The 22,173-nt window shown below is 35.9% G+C and overlaps 4 protein-coding genes across 10 annotated transcripts; 3 read left to right on the top strand and 1 right to left on the bottom strand.

Annotated features, from left to right (window-relative positions):
- Positions 1-3,192: 3,192 nt before the first annotated feature.
- LOC113694265 (uncharacterized) lies at positions 3,193-6,419 on the top strand. 2 transcript variants are annotated; one of them, XM_027213165.2, is made up of 6 exons: positions 3,193-3,524; positions 3,654-3,728; positions 4,493-4,623; positions 5,216-5,735; positions 5,878-5,991; positions 6,075-6,419. In XM_027213165.2, exons 1-6 carry the CDS (start codon positions 3,438-3,440, stop codon positions 6,135-6,137), a joined length of 990 nt encoding a protein of 329 aa, XP_027068966.1. In that variant the 5' UTR covers positions 3,193-3,437; the 3' UTR covers positions 6,138-6,419. The 2 variants fall into 2 exon arrangements, with proteins under 2 accessions (XP_027068966.1, XP_027068965.1); XM_027213164.2 differs by having other exon boundaries at positions 3,234-3,524; positions 5,266-5,735.
- A 183-nt stretch (positions 6,420-6,602) lies between these two features.
- Positions 6,603-10,072, bottom strand: LOC113694267 (large ribosomal subunit protein eL20z). 4 transcript variants are annotated; one of them, XR_011815825.1, is made up of 6 exons: positions 9,682-10,072; positions 8,760-8,823; positions 8,078-8,171; positions 7,363-7,489; positions 7,138-7,255; positions 6,603-6,995 (listed from the first exon to the last, which is right to left on the bottom strand). XR_011815825.1 is itself a non-coding variant. In XM_072052802.1 (6 exons), the coding sequence occupies exons 2-6, from the start codon at positions 8,767-8,769 to the stop codon at positions 6,939-6,941; spliced, it is 426 nt and encodes a 141-aa protein (XP_071908903.1). In that variant the 5' UTR covers positions 8,770-8,823; positions 9,678-10,062; the 3' UTR covers positions 6,603-6,938. The 4 variants fall into 4 exon arrangements, 2 of the variants coding, with proteins under 2 accessions (XP_071908903.1, XP_027068967.1); XM_072052802.1 differs by having other exon boundaries at positions 8,058-8,171; positions 9,678-10,062; XM_027213166.2 differs by having other exon boundaries at positions 8,058-8,171; positions 9,682-10,058.
- A 5,194-nt stretch (positions 10,073-15,266) lies between these two features.
- LOC113693993 (pre-mRNA cleavage factor Im 25 kDa subunit 1-like) lies at positions 15,267-18,618 on the top strand. The gene is made up of 7 exons (XM_027212816.2): positions 15,267-15,656; positions 15,750-15,795; positions 17,395-17,488; positions 17,607-17,680; positions 17,749-17,835; positions 17,934-18,044; positions 18,318-18,618. Exons 1-7 carry the CDS (start codon positions 15,484-15,486, stop codon positions 18,387-18,389), a joined length of 657 nt encoding a protein of 218 aa, XP_027068617.1. The 5' UTR covers positions 15,267-15,483; the 3' UTR covers positions 18,390-18,618.
- Positions 18,619-18,634: 16 nt separating this feature from the next.
- LOC140008445 (uncharacterized) lies at positions 18,635-22,112 on the top strand. Of its 3 annotated transcripts, none has more exons than XM_072052799.1 (6): positions 18,635-19,331; positions 19,456-19,580; positions 20,341-20,392; positions 20,662-20,784; positions 21,430-21,571; positions 21,681-22,112. In XM_072052799.1, exons 2-6 carry the CDS (start codon positions 19,491-19,493, stop codon positions 21,760-21,762), a joined length of 489 nt encoding a protein of 162 aa, XP_071908900.1. In that variant the 5' UTR covers positions 18,635-19,331; positions 19,456-19,490; the 3' UTR covers positions 21,763-22,112. The 3 variants fall into 3 exon arrangements, with proteins under 3 accessions (XP_071908900.1, XP_071908901.1, XP_071908899.1); XM_072052800.1 differs by lacking the exon at positions 21,681-22,112 and adding an exon at positions 21,058-21,248 and having other exon boundaries at positions 21,430-21,633; XM_072052798.1 differs by lacking the exon at positions 21,681-22,112 and having other exon boundaries at positions 21,058-21,633.
- Positions 22,113-22,173: the final 61 nt, after the last annotated feature.

Here is a 22,173-nt window from a genome sequence, read left to right as displayed (position 1 = left end):
ACGGCCATTCTTTTTGAGTATAATAATATCCTTCCATAGCAAAGTTTTGGGTTTCGGGCAAGTGCCAAGACAGTACATTAATAATCTTTAACAGCTCATTCAATCATAGATAGCGATTCTTTCTATATAAAAATAACCCTTTTTTCAGCTTCAGTTTCTCAGACTACCAGCACAAAAATGCTCAAGACTGCAGTTTTATGGAAAATCAGGCTGTAGAACTTTGACGTTGACCCTTTTTAACTAACTTAAAGGAGAAGTAAGAGAATAATACAGCCAAGTTATGGGCCGGATGATCAGGGTATGAAGCACCTTCTTGTCCTTCTCAGCACACCTTCTTGTACTTAATTATTAATTGTTGATTGAAAATGCCTTTTTTTCTACGCCTGTAAGTGAACTCATACCGTGAATCAGGTGGGATTTTATGTTGCTGCCCAATTAGCTATCCTTGTCCGCTTAAGAAGCGAATTTGGACAGTTGCAAAATAGTCGGTCAATAATTCTCTCGCAGGAATGCAGAAGTCTTTGGAGTTCGTGGAAATCTTCTTGTACTGCTACGTAGCTACTTGCAAGCAATGATTGGATTATAATAGAGAAGACTTGAGATCCGTCCTCTAATGGTACAAGTAATTTTTGTTTCCTTTTCTGATCATTGTCCTGATTTGCCTCTCATGCGCTGCTTTGCTTTACACCACAAACAATCAAAGCATTGAGCCAGTAACACGCTAACAACTCAGGTCCTGGTTCGTCTTGTAACATTTGAATTTTTGAGCCAACTGGTCCCCGAGCAAGCAAGTTCTTTGAATGTGTCAGCAGGGTAAGTTTAAAGAAAATGTTAGTATAGGAATAACTTAATTATAAAAGGGCCGACATCCAGCTCGAATAATTAAGTAGGCATCCTTTCAGTTTCCAAACCTATCAGTGATTTGTCTGGCGACGTTCTTGTTAGTATAATCTTTTTCATGCATGACCTCTAATTTCTGATGTGAGGTAAAAGTATAGTTGGAAGAACAGATCACGAGGAAATATGGTATAATTACGAAGAAGAACGATAATCTACCTAGAATAGGCTATTAAGCAGCACTTTTTATGAGCACATTTTTTAAACGTATTTTTACTTCATAAACATCAATTTGTTACCATACATTTTTTAATGAAACTTTTAGAAAATAGCAATTCAAACAAGTTACTACATATCAAATGTGTGAATTCCTCTCTTGTTGTTCTTGAATGATAGCCAAACATTGAGCTCAACTGCAAAATTCAAGAATTCAATGATCGATCCAGCAAGCTAGGCTCCTGTCTCGGAAGTCTGATCCATTTGCACCGAGAAAGCCATCCAATTATTCTCTGAAAGAGTAGGTGATCCATATACATCTTGCATTGACAAACCTGTAATGCCAATGAATTTGGTAACAAAAATTATCACAAGTCACTGTTCATTTTGCCGTGGAGCAAATTGAAAGCGGTAGACCTTTGTATTTATCCAGTAGTCAATTGCCGCCAACGGAAAATAAGGAAACCAACTTGGGAGTGACATTTTTGTTTCCTTTTTCCTCCCGAAAACCAAGGGGTAGTGACACCTGGTAAATCCTGTGCTTGACATTAAATTGTCAGATCAACAGAAAATTTATGATTGGTTTACCACTAGTAGCCATCAATCAGCACTAATTGTCACTTTTCCAGTTTATTAATAATGCAAAAGGCATCTTATTGATCATCTTGTCCTTTTTCAGCTTGCTAAGTTTCGACTGCTGACTTGCCGTTCTCGCAAGTGTCCTTCGAGAGTGTGTGATTTTAGCAACAGCTACAAAAAAAATCGCTAAATTATCAGTTTTTTGGGATGTTTTTGAAATATTTTACTGTAATAATACATATAAAAAGCTTTTATTAGAGATATTTTTAATGGTATTTTTAAGGTGTTTTTTGAATGTATTTTAGAATATTTTTAAAGGTTAAATTTTTTTTTTATATTTTTAAAAAATTAACACTGCCACCCACCACCCCTCTCGCTCCCTCCTTTCTCTCTCTCTCTCTCTCTTCCTCTTCCTCTACCTTCATCCTCCCTTTCCCCTTTCCCGTCACATCCCGCCTTCCCTTCCCCCCTCCTTGATTAGACCTCAATTTGCCAAATTGATGCCTCTAGTCGCAGCCAAATTGGGGAGGGAAGGGAGGAGAGGGGTGGATGTGACGAGAAAGGGGAGAGAAAAGAGAAGGGAGGAGGAAAGAAATGGAGGAGAAAAGGAGAGTGATGATAGAGATGGAAAAATAAGGAGAAATGGGAAGGAGAGAATTGTGGTTGTGATGGTGGTCGATAGTGGTAATAGATGGACGAAGAAAATGGTGTAGATTTTATTTTTCAATTTTTTTTATCTATTTGAAATTATTTTTGATATATTGTATGAATGTGTTGTTTTTATTCTGCATTATTGTAGCATTGTAAATGAAAAAATTGTTTTTAAAAAAATGAAGAATTCAAATAGAGGCCAAGCTTTTTTTTCCCTTCTTCTTCCTAAATAAGATTTCAAACCAAGCTTATAGGTGGCATCGTATATGTGATTAATGGATCAATTGATCAAATAAAAATCAACTAAGTATAGACGGTTTAAACTCACATTCAAGAAATAAATTTTAAATTTTACATTTGAATTAGCATTTAGTGCTTGAATAATTCAAGTTATTTTAACTAGAATTGAACTTAGAAGCTAGCCTAAGCGAATAGAGCTTTTGGAAAAGAAATTATTTGAGATATTATTAGGAATAAATAGTGTAGTGCCCCATGGGTGGATATATGAATCCAAATATGACGAATGACTCATATTACGATCTTCTGCATCCTAGGTCTTTCCGTTTTCTCATTTGGCTTACACTCTTCGTGTAGCATTCAGATCGAATGAAATGTTAATAACCCATCATCCTCTCTTTGAAAGAGGGGTGCTTCCAATTCTGTCGGTACTTAAAACAACTTTTGTCTTCTCCATATTATTAAATCTCCAGAGTCAATAATTTTATATGAGGAACTACTAAACTCAATCAATTGCTGCCATTACTATTCAATTTTCTATTGAGGTTATTTTTTTGTGATATAATGTATATGAAATAAAAAGATTACTGATAATATAAAAATTAATTGATAATTATAATTATGATGCAAATAAAATAATATTTATAAAAATGCGTTCTAAACAAAGTCCTGCTGCAAACATTCGTCGGTACTTATCTCACAATGTGGGCTTTACAATTTTAAAAGCGGTCTACGAATTCTTTCATTAGCCCAAAACCGAAAACCCTAAACACTTAAAAAAGCCTTAAACCCTGACAAATGGAAGCCCTTTATACTTCGACTGGATTTTACCGCAAAGGATTCTCCAACGACAATTTTGTAGGCGGGATTCATTCTCCAGAAATTTCTTCATCGGTAAACATCCACACACGAGAGAAATGGTGTGGTTTCAGTGTGAAGACTGTGGAGACAACTTGAAGAAACCAAAGCTGCCTAACCACTTTAGGACCTGCTCTGCATCCAAGGTCTCTCTTTCCCTTGTTTTTTCGTGAATTTTGTAAATTTAATTTCTTGAATTGGATTCAGCTGATTCTTGCTTCAAAATTGAATCTACTCGAATGTTCATCCTTTTCTTTTCGGTGAATTTTGTGCAGCTATCGTGCATTGACTGTGGAGAAATATTTGGGCGACAAAATGTTGAAAGCCATACCCAGTGCGTCACAGAAGCTGTATGTTTCGAGCCCTTCTCATTCTTTGTTGTCCTTTTTATTTTATCCGTTTACTTGTTTTGGATTTTTTTAACTGTTATTTTGTCTATTATTTGAGTTTATACAAGCTCTTGATTATCTGTTCATATTTCTTTTTTTTTTTTCCCATATTACCTTAATGGCAATATGATTTTTTTAACCGTAATTGATGTGGTAGAAAAAGCAATATTTTTGACTTGTTGCTAAGCTGATTTGGCCAAAATGTGTACTTTCTTTGGACAATCTTTGTGGAACTCAATGCATTGGGTTGAATGGCTTGAAACTGAGGGTTATTAGTAGTTCAGGACCAAAAGAATTGATAAACATATCAAACAATTACCATATTATGGGTATAGTATTAGTATGGCATTACACGGACATCATAAGTCATTTGAAATTGGACTTTCGGTTGGAATGCTCATAGTAATTTAAAGTTTTTAGTGGAAATGTTAAGAGGCATAGATATGAACAATTAAGATATATGAGAATCATTCAAAAAGGGTGCTATTTTCAGGAAGAGCTAGAGTATGTGTGTCTGTAATCTGGCAAATAATATGAACCAATTGTGATATGAATTTTTCTGAGGTACTGACTGCCTGTCCTCATTTTGAAACTTTCTTATGATGAATTTAGCCTTCATCTTTTACTTTGTTTGCTAATTATTAACTTGTATGTAGTTATTTTGGTGTTTATAAGCTTTGATCATTCTTGACTGATTGAAAGTGATATGATACTCTCATTTTCAGGAAAAATATGGTCCAAAGGGACAAGGGAAAGCTATTAATGGCTCAAATAATAAGCCTAACGGTGCTTCAAAACAGAAACCAGATGTTGATATACATGTTGGATTATCTCAACGTGCCCCATGGTCTTGCAGGTACTTCCCTTCCCGTGTACCTATATTGAAAATTGTGTCAATTCTTGACATAAGAGATGTTCAAGGAAAGAAAATAAAACCACTTGGCTGCAATAATGTATAGCTGCATGATATGAAGTCCAGATCCTCAGTAAGGTAGGAATATGCTCTGCAACACCTAATGCTTTTGCTTTTAGCTTGCAAGTACTTTGAGTACAGAAATCATCTTTTGCTTCCAATTCTTGTTTAGATTATTTTTTGAGAGATTTTGTTTCTGGCTCATACTATGAAATTTGAACTAAAAAAATATGAGCTTTACTCAACCCTAGACCCGCTAAATGGGATCCTTCAGATCTGGTGATGATGTGTAAAGCTGAGACAGTTACAAAGATTGTTATATTTTAGCCTTTCATTGGGAAATCAATAAGTTATCTTCTTCAGTTGTGGATGGGATATGAAACTTTGTGCCTGCTGTAAATTATTCTGTGTAGATGGATTTGTTGCATCAGTTTGCCTTATTTGATCCTTGGCTTTGGTCAAGATATTTTGGTTTCTATGCCCATTTTTTTAAGTTAGATCTGAGCTTTCATAATGTTAATGTGTTATTTTGCAGTCTGTGTAATACCAATGTTACTAGTCAGCAAACCCTGCTTCTCCATGCAGAAGGAAAGAAGCACATAGCAAAAGCAAAAGCTTTTCATGCAGCAAAGCAGCCAAAACAGAGTGAAGGAAACCTTTTGGAGAGTGATGTTCCAGCTGAAAACAATGCAAAGAATGAAGCTGTCGAAGCCACTGAGGAAGAAAAAGAACAGAAGCCGTCTAATACTATTGCTGCGAAGAAGGACAACTCTGTGGCAGAAAATGATAATTTGCAGTTGAGTAAGAAGAGAAAGCTCAAGGTGTCTGAAAATGTCGATGCCAGGCAAATACCTGGGGTTGATATGCCTGATGAATTGGGCAATGGCGAAATTATCCATGTTAGAGAAACCAAAATGAAAAAATTGAAAGAGAAGGATAAGAAAGATGAAGAAGTTGTGTCTGAAGACAACAAGTCAGTGAATCCCTCTCCTAAAAACGAAGATGACAAGAAGAAAATAAAGTGGAAGAAGCTGATTACTTCATCCCTGAAATCTGTGCGTATTGCTTTCCTCTAGCTCTTCCACACCACTAGTTTATTATTATTATTGTCGTCGTCGTCCAATGTTTCTCATTCCAGTAGAGTGTATGATGAAATTTCTGTTCCATACGTAAAACTGTTTTCCTGCATGCTGGCAGAATCCTGATGGCTCACTGAAATTCAAGAAACTGATAAAACTTGTTTTGAAGTCTCTCAAGGAATCTGGTTCAATAGTTGAGGAAAGCAGAGTTGCTGAAATTCTTCAGCAAAAGGTAAATTGATGCTTTTAAGGACTTGGTTGTTCCTATTCTTGTTATGAAGCATAATCTTATTGGGATTTCATTATTATCTGCAGATCAATTCTAGTTCCAGATTTGATATTGATGGCAAGTATGTACGATTAGCAGTGAAAAGTTAAGAACAGGTGTGAGTGTAGAGCGAACCCATCATGAAAATATGAGTTCTGATTGCTGTATTGCTTCGGTTTGAGCAAACTATTGATCACCCATTTTATTTGAGGCTGAACTGGAACAAGTCTCATATTTTGTTGTCCCTGGTGCATTTTTGCACGAGTACCGGGTCGGAAAAGTTTTTGAGCCCTATGGATCTAATTTTTGTACTTAGCCTTCTCCTATGATGGTAAACCGTCAGGGACTTTTAGGTGGTGTAAAGCATAAAGCTAATCGTTGAATTCTGGTTCCTCTGTCCTGCGCATACATTTGCATTTGTATGTACAAAAGAGACGCGGAAAAAAAAGTACCTGGCGCTTTCAATGGTAAAGCACCAATATTAATTTGAAGAGCCTGAATTTTAGATGTTTTTATTGGACCCTCTTTATCAGTCGTTTTTCGTTAACATCGCCAACAGTAGAGCATGGTCGTCATTGCACCAAAAAAATGATTTATTCAACAACATAGTAGTATTATTGTTCCTAGAATACACTCTCAATCACGGTTCCTATAACAGAGCTTTAGCCCATTTTGTAGTCGTTTCTTCGATGGCGGGTTACATTTCCCCTTCTTTCTTTCTACGGTTTTCTGTGTTTTTTTTGTCCCCTGTATAGTGATTGGTGGAAAAATGGAGTCATGTGTAATTTGATTCTAAGAAATCATATCTACATCAGAAATCGCAGCTGAGTTAAGGAAAATATACAAATCCCCAAATCACACGCCCTTGCCCGCCAATGCCTCCAAAGCACGTGCAACTGTCAAGGCGGGAGCTAAAAAAGTAGAACCACCACTAAGATGATCATCAAGAAAACAGAAAATGCCATTGCCTGCACCAAAAATAAGTAAAGAAATAAATTCGACGGCATATATAAGACCTGCCATTGCCTGCATTTTGGTTGCTAATTCACATGTAAAGACCTGTGTAGGCTATGTAAGCGCAAGTGCATAAGCAGAGCATGGAGTACTTACAGCTATTGCAGATGCGGCAAGCCCAGCTCGTTCTCTAGGATCCTTTTTGTAGTAATTACCAAAATACAGCAATGTGGCATAGTACCACATTATTGGGCAAACAAATCCTAATAGAAATCTGAAGAAATAAAGTGGTGATCAGACAAAGATGCACAAGGAAACAGCACAACCCCTAGCAGCAACGATAGGCATCATGAAAAATGTAAATATGGATCAGAGACGTACGAAAACCACCCAACTCCACAGCCAAAACAGGGTAACGGCTTGTCATATATGCTTGGTTGGAAGTCATCTGCATCTCTGATCAGGGTATATTTACCCTTCTCACGGTCAGAAGCATCTGCCACTTGCCCTATCATTAAAAGACACGTAATTACCATATTCATTTTCTTTTTCATAAAAACTACAAAGAAATTATCAGTCTACAACTGTAAAAGTGTGTAATCAAGCTAAAGACTTGCATGAGTTTTTTTTTTTTTTTCCCTCTAAGCAAGGGAGAGGGAGAGATTTAAGAAGTGGGGAGCAAGAAGGGGGGAATTAGAACCCAGGACCTCTAAGTCCTAAGGCCTCAACCTTAGCCACTAGACCTATCATGGCCCAAGTGGGGAATATGGCATTCAGCTGAAGCTTTATTCAAATTAAAGAACAGAAGTGCCTAAGAAGGAAGGAACATGGTCAGGAGATTGATAATGCAATAAAATTTGAAATGGAATAAGGACAAAAGGTTGATAATACAAGAAGTGAACCTTTTGAACTTAGTACATATTGCACATAGATATGTCAGGAGATATATCATCTCCAAATCGTAAAACAATAGAAAGACATTGAGCAAGACACAAACATCTAGAAACAACAAATATATGGACGATACTTCAAAATGCAAGAACATCATGACAATGACACACAAACAGAATAACTACCTTTAAAAATTGAATAATACCGGGCTGATGGTCTCAAAAGATCAAGATGCTTATCTGAAACTGATTTCACCAATTCAAGGCCACTTTTTACATCTCCCTCCTCGATAGTAATATCTGTAACATCAACAAGCCCCAATCTAGTCGTTACAAGGCCATCACGCTTGAAAATTTCCTTCTGTCAATGATTTAATAAACATACTGTTGCCAAGTTGAGGTTTACACTCACGGAACTTAAATTTGAATTGGCATGTCTCATTGACCACAACATTCAAGTTAACCAATCTCTTCCCCCCCCCGGGCCCCCCGGGGGCCCAAAAAAACCCCCGCACAAAAGTTAACAGTACATTTCCCAGTTTGAGTTACAATAAATTTGTCAAATTCCAAAGCATAACTGCATTAGCAAATGCCAACTTCCTAAACCCTATTACAACACCATGAAGAACAATGCCCGCAATAGAGGAAGTGATGCCACCCGACCTAACGTAACATTACCTCTCCTCCTTGCCCGATGACTCGTTGTTTGATCAAAGACTTTTCATAGGAGTGTCAACAGTTTCTGGATTCCCAGTATGATATACCATTATCACGGCATGATTATCAAAATCGGAACATATACCGATAACACATTCATACTCAAGCACTTGGCATCAAATATGTAACTCTGAAATGAAGTAGAACAAATTAACAACTGAAGGCACTCACTTTGATCCATGTGTAGTTTTCCAAAGAAAAAACGCCTAATAGTCAGTTGTCACCTCTACAACACCTGATATAATGAGAGAGACATAAACTTCACTATTATTCCATCACTCAACAACCAATTTTAGTCAAGGGTAGTGCAAGAGAGCATAGTAACAGAACAATCAAACATTGATATACAATAACCAGGTTATACCCCGCAGGCGCATAAGCAATTATTATGACAACATCACCTATTTCTTTTCATTCATCATCAACATCTAATTTTTCAAGCATCGATTTAACAATCCACTAAAAAGTGAGAGCATGAAATCATACGATCAAGCTCCATCTTGCATTGTCAATCTTTTCAGGTTTTACCAAGTGAAGCTTAAAAATTCGCAACTTTATCAGACCTATTGCTCAAACTTCTAAATCCCAAAGAAACCCATTAAGAAAAAAAAAATGAAAACCGCAATCAAAATCTAGAATCATCTCACTTCACTTCAATACAAAGCAATTCAAGATACAAGTCCTCAAAGAAAAATACCAAATTTTGTTACGAAAAGGTTAACCTGTCCGTACAAGGCCCAGAAATTCCATAACAAACGCCCCTCCTTAGAGGCCGACGCCCTCGACGGCCTGGTAATTTTGGGACTCCCCCTTCAAGGAGGCAGAGCCTCTACGAGATTCGAACCTGGGATGTTGGGTTCGTTGCCTGGCTCTGATACCATTGTTACGAAAAGGTTAACCTGTCCGTACAAGGCCCAGAAATTCCATAACAAATTTTATGAAACATATTAAGTAAAGAACACAGCACCAACACCCTCCCCCGCCTCCTCAACCCCCACCACCTCTAACCGCCGCAAAAAAAAAAAACCCCACCATTTTCTATCTACAAATATAAAACCAAGATTAAAAGAAAAAGAAAGAAGGGAAAACCTGCCTTTATGGAGTTTGAGCTGGGGAAGCGGCTATTTGGAGTGGTTGAGCTCCAATTCGTGATGATTGATGAAGGGACAGGAGACTCGGGGGTCGTTTGGAGTTGGAAGAGGAGACGAAAGAGGAGTCCAATTTCTTTTGATTTATTTTATGTTTAAAATTAATTGTTGACGCTGACTATTATGCATAGGAGAAGTGGATGGGACGGAAAGCTTTTTATCTTTCTTCAATCATAAACTTTGGACTGACTTTGAATGAGAGACTTCGAATAGAAGAGTTTGGTAACGGCCTCCTCCGCCTCCTACTCTCCTCTCCTCTCCTCTCCGATGATCCGTTGTTGAGTAAAATATTCTTGTGAGCTTCGGGCTCTAATTTTGCTGCACTTTATAAAAATTAAAAAGGAAAAAAAAAAAACAATCTTATCTTATGGGCAGCCAAATATATCAAACTCTTGTTTGTGTCGAGATTCGAACTCTTGGCCAACCGGACCGCCCCCAATGGTCATGAAAGAAGTTGAATTACGGTCAATTCTTCAACGCAAATTGCCTTCTTGTCAGAGTTGCTTTGGGAGAGAAACTTATGCATTGTCAAAAATCTCATATATAATCTTTTCTCCAGCGTACCTGAAAGAGGGGGAAAAAAAAAGAACTCAAATATGAGGAATAAGAAAATGCCACAATAAATTTGATTTAAGATTTTGCATGGGATGTATCCAAAAAGTCACTGCATTATACTACTAGTTTAATAATGGAAAATAAAAGAGCTGGTCACGTCATATACAATAATGTAATTTAACCATTGAGTGATATCGGGGAAGAGTTGTATTTGGTGGTAGAGATTGTAAATAAGAGATTTTTGAATTCAAATTCTCTCACCCGTCTTAAAAAGAAAAAATTATTGAATAATATGATATAATTTATAAGTGTCGTGTAAATAAGGCTACCTTAATTTAATGACGTAAAAATAGAAAGAGTAAGTGATATATGATAATGTAAAATATAAAAATACAATAACGTAATTTAAGTATTGAAGGATACCATATGCTTTGCAAGTGTCTTGTAAACTAATTTACCTGCTCAATAATTGTTGTGCTATCACCAAACTTTATCCGAACACTGAAATCAGAGTAGTATCCTTAGGAATATGCATAAGCACGAGCTGACGTATTTGATTCGGCGGAAGCCGAACCTAGGACTTGCGAATATAGTAAAAAAAAAAAAAAAACTGGAAAATGATATACAAAAATTCACTTTTTAAAGCTGAATAACAGAAATGGAAATTCTCAAAAGTTTTACTGTTATTTCCACGAATTGCACATTTACTTTTGACTTTGTTTTGGTTCTTATTTACGGCCTATCGGCTGGCAAAATTCATTTTGTACTTTTTCCTGAACCGTAAAACTAGTGTATTTTTTAGAATTTAAAAAAATAAAATAAAATAAAATAGTGTAGTTAAGAAGATTCTTTTCCTCCCGTCTTTCTGCGGCAGCCTTTGAATGCTTTTATGTGTTTTTCCCCTTTTTCCTTTTGGCTGAAACTTTTTAATCCCTCTTTATGATTTTCTTGTCCTCTTAGCTATTTTTGAGGTGGTGTAATTAAGCTAATTTCTCCGGGAGCAATTGGATTTATGAGAGAAAAAATAATGACATTGCTACAAGGGAAAAAAAGGATAAATAAAATTTCTCTTAAGTTTACTAATCATTTTCAATTAGTTTAAAAAACACAATTTCAATTATGAATACCAGCCACCATAAATTGTTATATTGCCGAATTGTGGAAATTCGTCAGAAGATGCTTCTGTTTTTTTTCCTCCCATCGTCACAAAATGTAGGATCTGTCTAATTAGCATGATTTTTAAAAAATTTAAATATTGTTTAACTTATATCATAAATACAAATTTTAATTATTTTTTTATCTCACATATATCACATAATAAAAAATACTATAATATTTTTTCAAACACATTTTTTTTCAATTAATCTCCTATCCGAATACATCCTACATACACTTACAAATCTACAATGGAACAAAAAAAGGACATACTGCATGAATTAGTAGGAAAAACATGTCATGCGGATAGTTTTGATTAGGAGTGTAAACGAATCGAGTCGAACCGAGTTTCAGTCTAATAGAGTTGAGTTTTAATATAATTTTACCAAACTTGAACTCAACGAGTTCAAAATGTCAATATCGAGTTTTAAAAAATAGTTTATTTTATTTTTAAAAATAAATAATAATAATTTTTTTTCTTAACAAATATTAAAATATTAGAAATATATATATAATTTTACTATTAAAATAAAAAAAATATATATATATATAATAGAGTTTGAGTCGCCTTACTAGCTAACGAGATTAGTATTTTTAAATTCGAATTCGAAATCGAGTTCGACTTGGTCAGTTCGACTTCGAACTCGCGCTGCTCGCGATCAACTTACGAGCGATTCGATTCCTTTGTAACTCTAGTTTTGATGATTGAAACTGGATTTGGATAAATGGGTTCTCCAACTAAATCAATCCAAATTCCTAATTATGATTGATTTTGCTTAGCAGCTTAAACATTTCATGCATATAGCTTCCTCAATCTTTTATTCTTTTCCTTTTCGCACATGTGAACTCAGATTATTTTCTTCCCCGCAGCTGATTAGACCCTACACCTGACAAAGAAAAGTATTGAACAGAATTGTGGAAGTAGACTTCTTGTGATGTTTTTCATTGGTCAGAATTAAGAAAATTTGAAAAGGACGCCATAAATGCTGCTGGTCTAATATAAAGAAGAAGACAAATGTGTTTTTTTTTTTTTTTTTTGATAATGACAAATGTCTTACTGTTGGACTAGTCCATTTCGGGGTAGGACTAGTCCATCGGTTAATTGTAATATCATTCAACGTCCCTGAACTTTATAAAAATATTGAATGTAGTTCTCGATTTGTTCAAAAAATGCAGTTATTACCCAACAATTTGGGGGGCCTCTCAGCATGCCCTCTATTTTATTTAAGAGATAACTTAAAAATTCCTAAAGTTTTCTGGACCAAGAGTCGAGTGGTAATTGGATTAAAAGAGAGGTCGAGTCGTGGAGAGATTCAACTAAACCCGGTTTAAGAACACTTGCACACAAGAGTTTTTATCTTTTATTCAATGGTCACCTCTAATCGATTTTGGTCCCAAATCTTTGGGGTTGTAATTTTCCAATAAATGTTGGTTACATTTCTTTATGTTATTTGTACTAGTAACTAGTTTCTGGTCTCTTTTTATCCATTGTGATAAAGGGAAAATCTTTTAAAATGTCTTTTACATTTCGTCAAAATGATTTTTGTTGTCATTTACTTTTAAAATATTAATTTTATATATCTAATAAATTCAAATCAAGAAAATTTGGTCATGATGTAGGTTTTTAATCACTTTTTACCTTGAACCCGTCGCATAATTCACACGTAGTTTTAGGGGCAAAAAACTATAAATCATTTATAGTTAAAACAAATAACCTGATTCATATTAATTTTTTGCCTCTAAAAAAATGAAAATTGATCCGAACTATATATTCATTTTTTTCTCTAAAAAAGTAAGACCTAACCCAAATTATATCCATTTTTGTTCTTAAACAAATGAAATTTGACTTTTTTGTACCTAAAAATGATCACATATGAGTTTTGTGGTGATTTCAAACTAAAAGTGATTGAAAATTTATGTTGAGACCAAGTTTTGTTGACTTAAATTTATAAAGGATGTAAAAATAATATTTAAAAAGTGAAAGTTGAAAATATTCATTTAGCAAAGCTATAAAAAATGGTTTAAACGATTTTTCCTTACAATAATATAAGAAATCTAAGGCTAGGGTTGAATAGCACAGCTAAGAAGAAGAAGACAAAAAATAGGGTTAAAAACCTTAGCGACTACTAAACTATTGGTTGGATTATATTTTTGCCATCAAACTATTTTTCGATAGTAATTGGCCATAAAACATTAGTAAACCTGTAACCATTTAGTCGATAAATTGCTCTTAACCTGTGAAATTAGCAGTTAATCTATGAAATATGATCACGTAGTTGTTGGACAAAATTGCCTCCGCGCTTTACCACATGTACTGCTAATTTCACAGATTAAGAGCAATTATTTACTAAATGGTCACGGATTTACTAATTAAATTATTTAGTGGCCAATTATTAACGAAAAATAGTTTGATGATCAAAATATGATCTGACAAACAGTTTAGTGGTCGCTGAGGTTTTTTGCCCCAAAAAAGTACGATCAACATCAATGACAATTTGACAATTCTATGCAGTGAGAAGGAGGTATCTTCGGCAATCAGAGAATATGAAATTGATTTTCTCGACTTCCTGGGCCACAATAGACTTGAAATGATCCCAGATCACCTCCCTGTTTCCTTTGTTACTTGAAATCCTTTTTCCTTTAAAAAAGAAAAAAGTTTTTCGAAGGGACACCAATGTAAGAGCACCTAATTAGCTGTTATAATACAACCACCGGCTTTAGAAACTCGGTGGCTACTATTCGACCATTCGAGTTAATCAAATCTTAAGAAACCAGTCAAGTCAATTTCGAATACTACACTAACAGGATCGTAAACGCCTTCAGCCCAGAGTACTACTTGTGTTTGATTGTAGTTTTAGTCTAATTGAACGTAATTAAACACTCAATAACCTGTAAAAGAGTAAAAGCAAAATCAGTTTTGGACCCTATTGTGCCAGACCAAACCCCTTACTTCACAAACACAATTCATGTGAATTGGGATCGCGGAGGCCCCCCCTTCCAGGTAGAAAGCTACAAACATTACACGCATTGGGCCCGATCCACATACGAAAACTCTGTATGGTAACTCGTAACAGGTGCTTATCCGCAAATCCGTGGGATGACACCCCAATGCCCAAACATTCTCTGTCCTTCAAAAATAAGTTTTTTAAATATAATGTTATAATAATATATAAATAAAAAAATTTGAACGGAGTCGACTAAAAATTTTTTATATTATGGTTCAGGCGGTGGTTTTTTAGCAAGTCATATAATATAATTGGAACGGTTTATGACGGTTTTTAAGTACTATTCAACTTTTGTGCTGGTATCTTAGCTACAAAACATGGGAATACAACAAAAGGAAACTAGAATGTATTGATTTAAGGATTAATTTTATATACATTAATAATATATAAATTATTATTATTAAATATATAATAATTAATTTAAAATTTAAATTTTACATATGTGTCATACATTCAATAATTGAACAAAAGACGTTAGACACCCCACCTTGCCTAATGAATCATGGGCCTTTCGTTGTACAACAATTATAAATCCAAACACAAAGAAATAAGCTTTGGACCCTTATTGCCCAATCTCAGCCTTCAATATGTGTGTCACAAACGTAAAGAATGCTTGGATAGTGATTTATCTGCGAAAGAACTTTTTTTAATTACATCATAAATATATTTTTAATAATTTTTTTATTTTATATATATTACATAAAAAAAAATTACAGTAATTATTTTATAGCAAAAAAAATCTGCACCAGCCCTCCACTTTCGAAGTGAAATAGTACGCTTATCTGGAAACTTCTGGGCCGATAGACTATTATTTTTTTTTTTCCCGCTCTCAGCCTCCGGTTCTCTCAGGAATGGCCACGTTCCTTTCCCACTCCTCTTTGACAAGATTAGTCTACAATATTCTATCCTCCAATCTCCTTCACCGACGCAGCTGGGGCGACTAAGTAGTGGTACTTTACCTGGTCGTTTTCTTCTCCGTTTTTATTTGTCCTCCCAACCGCTTGCAGATTGAATAATACAAGCTATAGAAAGATGAGTAGGGATCATCAGACTGATTTACCACAGGTACAAAACGGTAGTAGCGTGCAGAATTACGGTAACGCGTTGGACATTTACCCGCTGAACTGCTACTATTTTGGCTCCAAAGAAGCTGTTCCGTTTAAGGACGAGACCACGTCCGATCGTATCCTTCGAATGAAATTCAAGTACGATGATAGATAGAGCAAATTTAGTTTCAACAATTTTAATCGTCTGTAGCTGTGGTGCTAATTTAATTTCTATCCATTGTTGAAATTCAGCTATGATGCTCATGGATTAAGGACCTGTGTGCAAGCTGTAATGCTGGTCAGAACTCCATTTAACTCTTGCATTTTTAACTTCTCCTTTTACAATTGCTTGTGAATTTTTGATAGACCTTGTTAAGTGATCGATACAGCTGATGTATTTTGTGGTTTTTGCATTTTCTTAACTTACCCAATGATTTTTTTTTTTCATTTTCTACTTACAGCTGATGTATTTCGTGATTTTTGTTAAGTGATCGAGGTGAATATTTTTTTTGTCCCCGGGAGAGGGGGGGGGGGCGCGACGGGAAGATTGAGATTTTACTCTTATTTAGCTTGAGATACTATCTGAGATTTCGTTGGCTAATGTTTGGATGTTCTGTGAATAAGAATGAAGGAATAATTTTAATGTAATAATAATAATAAAAAATTTAATGTAATAAGGGGTCATGCCTGGTAAAATTTTTGCAAATATTACTAACATTACTCTTTCTGAAAACAGACTTTATTCCGACAAAATCATGTTAAAAATCTGCGGCATTGAGGAAGGATTTGATATGGAGTTGGCGGGTAAAGGAATTTAAGAAACAAAAAGGAAAATAGAACAAAGTGAGAAGAAGGTGATACTGTCAGCAAAATTAGTTCTGTCTGTTATCAAGCATTTTCGCTTATGTTGGTGAGGTTACAAGTTCTATCCTGAGAAAACCTACCCCATCTAGTGGCCTATTTATCAGCTTGACTGTTGAATGGCCGGTGGAAAGTTGACCTATGCTGAAATTTAAGCATTGATTGGAGTATCTCTTTGTTTTTTATACAAGATGTCATGGTGTTTGGCCCTGTGAGATCGATTAACTGTAATGGTTTATATATGTGAACCAACAACTAAATGGAGGCACTCGTTAGAAAAAATCATATCCAAATAGACAAGTATTAGGCTTTATTCATAGCTGAACATCAGAACCGCACCAAGTCTTTCGCACTAAAGTTTGTGTTTCTGATCTTCACTTCCCAGTATCAATGAAAGATTGAGGCTCAATCTGTTTTTAAGTGTCCTTAGTTGGTTAGCGCCATTATAATGATCTTTCAACTTTTCTTTGGTTCACTAGAAGCAACAGATTATGGCTTTCCTACAATTTCTTCTACTTCTAATTTTGAGGAAAAATGTGGTAACATCCTATGTTGATATCTTGTTATATACACCTGTGTGAGGAAACAAGTTTTAGAGGCCCATTGATGAATTGGGGGTAGCAGTCCTCAGCTTGATTGAGCCTTTTTTCAGTTAATAAACTGGCTGTTGTCAAGCCTGATGTCCTAGCATGTTCTATAGATATACTTGAAATTAAAATTGTTGTTGGACCTGTTTATTACGATCTGAATATCTCTCAGGACTAAAAGGGGTTGAGCTACAATTAGGAGGATTTGGAATTTTCTTTGCAAATACCGTAGGTCAAAATGCTGGTTTAGGAAATGATAGTCTGCACCCCTGTGGAATAATAGAGTTCATAGTTAATGTCTCCATCAGTGTATGATTCCTATATGTATAGTGCAATTTGTAGTTTCTATGAATGCGAGAGATGGAGTATGAGGCCATTTACTTTCCCTGACCTAGATTACTTGTGTAATTAGTTCTTTTATTGATGAATAGATAAAGTAACTGTTACAGGTTGAATTGTTCAAGCACCCCCACGTATTGCTGTTGCAAGCACGGAACTCGATCTATAAGCTTCCAGGTGGTCGTTTGAGGACAGGTGAATCAGGTATGTGCTTTGTTCTGGGATATTCTGTTAACTCTAGTTATGCATATATGGAGATCAAAGCTTGACCTAAAATCGTCATATTTGCAAGGGTTATATGTATAATTTTGTTATGCTCTAGATATACAATGCTTAAAGCGCAAACTCTCAAGCAAGTTATCTGCTGTTGGAGATTGTAGTGCGCCTGATTGGGAGGTATGCGAATGCTTGTCATTCACTTGATAGATATACTTGTTCGGTGCACTAATTAGCTGAGTGCTCAGGTGGGTGAATGCCTTGGTATGTGGTGGAGGCCTGATTTTGATGCATTACTTTATCCCTATCTGCCACCTAATATAAAAAGGCCAAAGGTAATTGATGTATTTTTCATTGGACTGTGGATTTGTTACCTTCCTGGTACAAGTTCTTGAGCTCCAAGTACCTAAACTCTGAGCGTCTGCCTCTATAGGAATGCACAAAACTCTTTCTTGTGAAGTTGCCTGAGAGTCAGAAATTCACTGTACCAAGGAATCTCAAGCTTCTTGCAGTACCTCTATGTCAACTTCATGAAAACCACAAGGTATTGTTCCTTATTGAAGACATTAGTGTAATAGTAGAATTTTATGGAATTGATACGTTCAGGTAGTTACGAGGAACAATTCTGCCACGTACTTTTGAAAACACACGAATTTGAAAATTTTGAGAAATTCCAAGTTTCCGTTGTGGATTCCTCAGTGAGCCACTCCGCGTCCAAATCAAGCCCTGATAATGTTGTAGCCTGTTTCACAGCCATATTTGTACAATTTCTGAGTCATAAGTTGGGACTAATGCATCTGATGGTTCTTTTATGTAGACTTACGGACCAATAATATCAGGAGTACCGCAGCTGCTATCCAAATTCTCCTTCAACATCATAGAGAGCTGAAATTTTTGCACTAGAAATTTCCTTGATATAGTGTGGCAGCAATTAGAAACTACATCATAGGATTATGACATACAGTTATACAAATCACTTGTACATGTGAACTGGATCTCTTTTTTTTTTGTTTTGTTTTTTTCCCACTCTCTTTCTTGTCAATATGTATTTATGGATGGTCTCAGACTCTTGTATTGCTCCGTTCTCCTGCATAATGCTATAGACTGAGTTTAAGATTTGTTCTTTTTCTAAAGTTCATAGTTGCAACAGAAGAAGTGGAATTTATGAGCATGTGAAAGAACATGCTCATCAACATAACATACAATGCACCAAGATGTTTCATCGTCGTCATGTGCCGCGCACGTGAGCTGTGTAAGTCTGCGCTTCTCCAAATGCTCCATTGGAATGGTTCGGGTAATTGGGTCGCCCATGGGTTTTCTGCTTTGGAATGGATGGCCGTACTAGTTCCTTTCCTTTCCCAGCTCTCACAGCTGCATTGTCCAGAGCTAACAGCAGAGCTTTCTCAAGAATGGTAATTGGTGTGATTTATCATGGCTGTGTCTTCCGATGTCATCCGAATTCCAAGACGGGTTGGTTGTGCCCTTTTTTCCTAGGGTTTTCTCATCTGCTTTTTTCATTTCCATTTTCTGAAATTGGTTGTGCCCTTGAACCTGTTCCCCTTTTTGAGCTCCTTCCTCTCACCGCCTTCTCTGGCCAGCTTGCTTGCGAGCTTGGTTTCATCTTCTTTGTGCGTTTTAAGCCCGGTCTCCCCGAATTTCTTTTACTGGTGCATTTTTCATCTGCTTTTTTGCAGCGTATCCTTTTTTCCTTTGATTTTGCTTTTCTCGTTGGGTTGTGAAGGCCACCGAATTTCTCATTTTCTCTTAAATGTGGTCTCAAACAACCTTTTCCATTCCAAATCTGGGCGGCTCCGCAGAACCCTAATCCACAGTAAGCTCTCAAACCTTCAGCTGCCGCAGCTTTCTTCTTCTTCTTCTTCTTCCCCATGCTGCGCTATTCTTTACAGACGCTTGTAGATGGATAGCTGATTGTGATTTGTTTGTGAAATGTGCAGGTTAAGGAGGGAAAACGTAAGAAGAATCAGCAGCGATGGCGGTGCCTTTGCTTTCGAAGAAGACAGTGAAGAAAAGGGTCAAGAAGTTCAAGCAACCCCAGAGCGACCGAAAAATCTCCGTCAAGGTATATCACCGTGATTCACTTGAAAAAAATTGTCCTTTTTAATTTTTTTAATATTTTAGGAAATGCACTATGTAAGGCATTTGCAGATTGATCTTTATTTTTGTGTTCTGTTTGTGAAATGGGAAAATGATTGGTGAAGCTTAAAGAAAATGATAAGAAATGTAAAGGGACTAACTTGGAATCTTTGGTTAGGTTTAGATTTTGTTTTGTGTTATATGATTTTCTCATGGCTATTACAAATCTTGGAATCGTCTTGCAAAAGTAGAATTTGCTGTTCATGGGACTGACTATGAAGGCCATGAAAAGTCATTGGTTTTGTTAAAGCTTCAAAACTTGTGGTATTGCTGCTCCTTTGAATTTTGAGTAATTATGGTCTTAAATTTTATAGCACTGATTTTTCATGGCTCTATTTGAAAGCCACTTAAAACCCATTAAAGATGCCTGCTTTGCAAATGTTGTTCATAGGATTAGTATACATTTGAAGTATTTATCAAGATGTGAAAGAATTCTTTTCTCTTTCATTTCTCTTTTGTATGAGGTGTGCTTGATTTTTTATGACTCCGTATGTTTGTTGCTGCCTATTCATTGAAAAAAGGAAATATATGGTACCTTAGTTGTTCTTAAGTATGTCTTCAACTATGGTGAATTAATGCTGTAGGTTTTCTCCTGTGACTTTTCCTTTCCTTTGCTTTTTCTTTGTTATATGTTCTCTTACATACTGTACTTTGTTGATGTTGTTCTTGGCGTTTTTATGATTTAGGTTATTTTACTGGTTTTCATCCTAGCCTTGTGCATTCGGCTTTGGAGCAAAGGTTCGTTTTGTGTTTTTTCCCTTCTTTTGGAATCACCTTCGGATGTTTTTCATGCTCTTTGTTGATTTGCTTAATTTAAGGTTTTTCAGTTTAGGATTTGTTTAGTTGATTTGCAATTTTAAGCTTTTATATTGTACTAAAGAGTTTTGGTTTGGGCTGTCTTTTCTGCCTTTCTTAGCAACGGTCTGTTTATGACCTTTTTTTTTTCTCCAAAGGTCACCTTGGTTGTTGGCCCCTGGCAGTTTAACCTGTGTTTTTTTGTTTGGTAGGAATGGCTACTGCTACTCCTTCGGGTGTTGGTATTGCCTCCCGCGTGATCTCTCCCTGTCGATCCATCTCTCATCTATTGTGCTTGTTTCTCCTGATGTTGAAGCAAACCTCCTTGATAGTCGGTTAGCGATGTTTCTTTTGTTAATTTTCCTCCATTGCGCCGTTGTCTCGTCTTGATGCATATATTCTCGCTTTCTTTTCTGATTTAGGTGTAATGATAATGTCTGTAAGTTGGTTCGTTTGGTTTTTGAGGGGTGTGCATATGCAAACCCTGCTGTCTTGCACCCCCCTGTTCATGATTCGACTATTACTCCCATCTATCATGTTCTGTCCTATGATGCGTTTGTTAGTGCCTTTGCTATTTCTTGATGCTTTGGTATACTTTATTTTTTCAGGTACTGCCTTTGTTTATATTTGTTCTTGTTTGATAATGCTTTTGTTTGGATATCATGATTGGGAAACTGCATGGATTAAGGGTCGTGTAGAAGTTGCTTGGCCATTGTTCACTTTTGGCATATGGCCTGTCCTCATTGTTATGAGCTATATGATTTTTCTGCCACCCTTGGAATTCTATACCTTGCTTCAGGTCAGGGAATGTATGATTTCCCTAGGTGCATTGTGGATTTGTTATTAGTTATTAGTTTTTAAAAAACCTATGTATTCCTTGGTTTCCTTTTTTTTTGGTGGTTAATGTTATTTTTGTTATAGAGCATGGATCTGGCTCACTTTTCATGATGATACTGGGTGTGTAAACGTTATTGCATTAGGTGTCGAAGCTGAGAAACTAGTTGGTGTTAGCGCGCTTGACATGTTTGAGGCTGCTGACGATGAGGCTATGTGTTGCTCTATTCTCATGCATAGATACCTGAACTTGGAGATTTGCATAGATATGAGGCTATGTGTGGCCAGGTCATTTGGATTTGTCATTAATGAACTTTCTTTTATGCAATTTTAATGGTCTGAATTGTCTACATGGATTCTTGAATTGCCACTTTATTTCGATTCAACCTTTTTGCAGGCCTTTAAGTCGTACCATCGTGTGGCTTGTCGAATTGAACGAACCAGGCTCCTATGCTATTTTAAGCGTTCATCCGATGTGATCAACAAAGTGACGTGCACTAAATACGCTGTTGTTGCTTGCTAGCCAGTTTAGAGAGGTTGTTTTTGGATGCTTATTTCTTGTGCAAATTTTGTCAGCTCGTGAACTTCTTTGAGCTTGTAGCGGCGTCGGTATTAGTTTTGAGGCTTATATGCTGTTGATACTAATACTTCCTCCGTCCCACTTTGATAGTCCTGAATTCCTTTTTCATCTGTTTCAAATTGTAGTTCATTTTTCAATTGAAAAATGTAGTTGTATTTTAATTTTTCTAAAATACCATTATTCAATGTAAGTAGTTGTTATTATAAATCTATCCCATTTAATAAGAGTTGATTCTTTTTTTACCATCAATTCAAGTTCTCGTAAAGTTGTACCATATTTAATGTGAGGGTATTTTAGGAAAATAGCAATT

This window comes from Coffea arabica, chromosome 6c (assembly GCF_036785885.1).
Source record: "Coffea arabica cultivar ET-39 chromosome 6c, Coffea Arabica ET-39 HiFi, whole genome shotgun sequence".
In the NCBI taxonomy this organism is placed as follows: Eukaryota; Viridiplantae; Streptophyta; class Magnoliopsida; order Gentianales; family Rubiaceae; genus Coffea; species Coffea arabica.
Note: the sequence above shows the minus strand (reverse complement) of the source record. Positions and strands in the feature narration are given on the sequence as shown.

What these genes read in the sequence shown, in the direction of transcription:
- LOC113693993 (XM_027212816.2), top strand. Translation starts at nt 15,484, where the DNA reads ATGAGTAGGGATCATCAGACTGATTTACCACAGGTACAAAACGGTAGT. An exon ending in GTGTGCAAGCTGTAATGCTG is followed by an intron (nt 15,796 to 17,394) that starts GTCAGAACTCCA and finishes TAACTGTTACAG; the next exon opens with GTTGAATTGTTCAAGCACCC. An exon ending in GTAGTGCGCCTGATTGGGAG is followed by an intron (nt 17,681 to 17,748) that starts GTATGCGAATGC and finishes CTGAGTGCTCAG; the next exon opens with GTGGGTGAATGCCTTGGTAT.
- LOC113694267 (XM_072052802.1), bottom strand. An exon ending in GTATTATTCAATTTTTAAAG is followed by an intron (nt 7,490 to 8,057) that starts GTAGTTATTCTG and finishes TTTTAATGATAG; the next exon opens with GGCAAGTGGCAGATGCTTCT. An exon ending in TTGCCGCATCTGCAATAGCT is followed by an intron (nt 6,996 to 7,137) that starts GTAAGTACTCCA and finishes TTTTTGGTGCAG; the next exon opens with GCAATGGCATTTTCTGTTTT.
- LOC113694265 (XM_027213165.2), top strand. Translation starts at nt 3,438, where the DNA reads ATGGTGTGGTTTCAGTGTGAAGACTGTGGAGACAACTTGAAGAAACCA. An exon ending in GGACCTGCTCTGCATCCAAG is followed by an intron (nt 3,525 to 3,653) that starts GTCTCTCTTTCC and finishes AATTTTGTGCAG; the next exon opens with CTATCGTGCATTGACTGTGG. An exon ending in TTACTTCATCCCTGAAATCT is followed by an intron (nt 5,736 to 5,877) that starts GTGCGTATTGCT and finishes GCATGCTGGCAG; the next exon opens with AATCCTGATGGCTCACTGAA.
- LOC140008445 (XM_072052798.1), top strand. Translation starts at nt 19,491, where the DNA reads ATGGCGGTGCCTTTGCTTTCGAAGAAGACAGTGAAGAAAAGGGTCAAG. An exon ending in ACCGAAAAATCTCCGTCAAG is followed by an intron (nt 19,581 to 20,340) that starts GTATATCACCGT and finishes TTTATGATTTAG; the next exon opens with GTTATTTTACTGGTTTTCAT. An exon ending in GCAAACCTCCTTGATAGTCG is followed by an intron (nt 20,785 to 21,057) that starts GTTAGCGATGTT and finishes TTATTTTTTCAG; the next exon opens with GTACTGCCTTTGTTTATATT.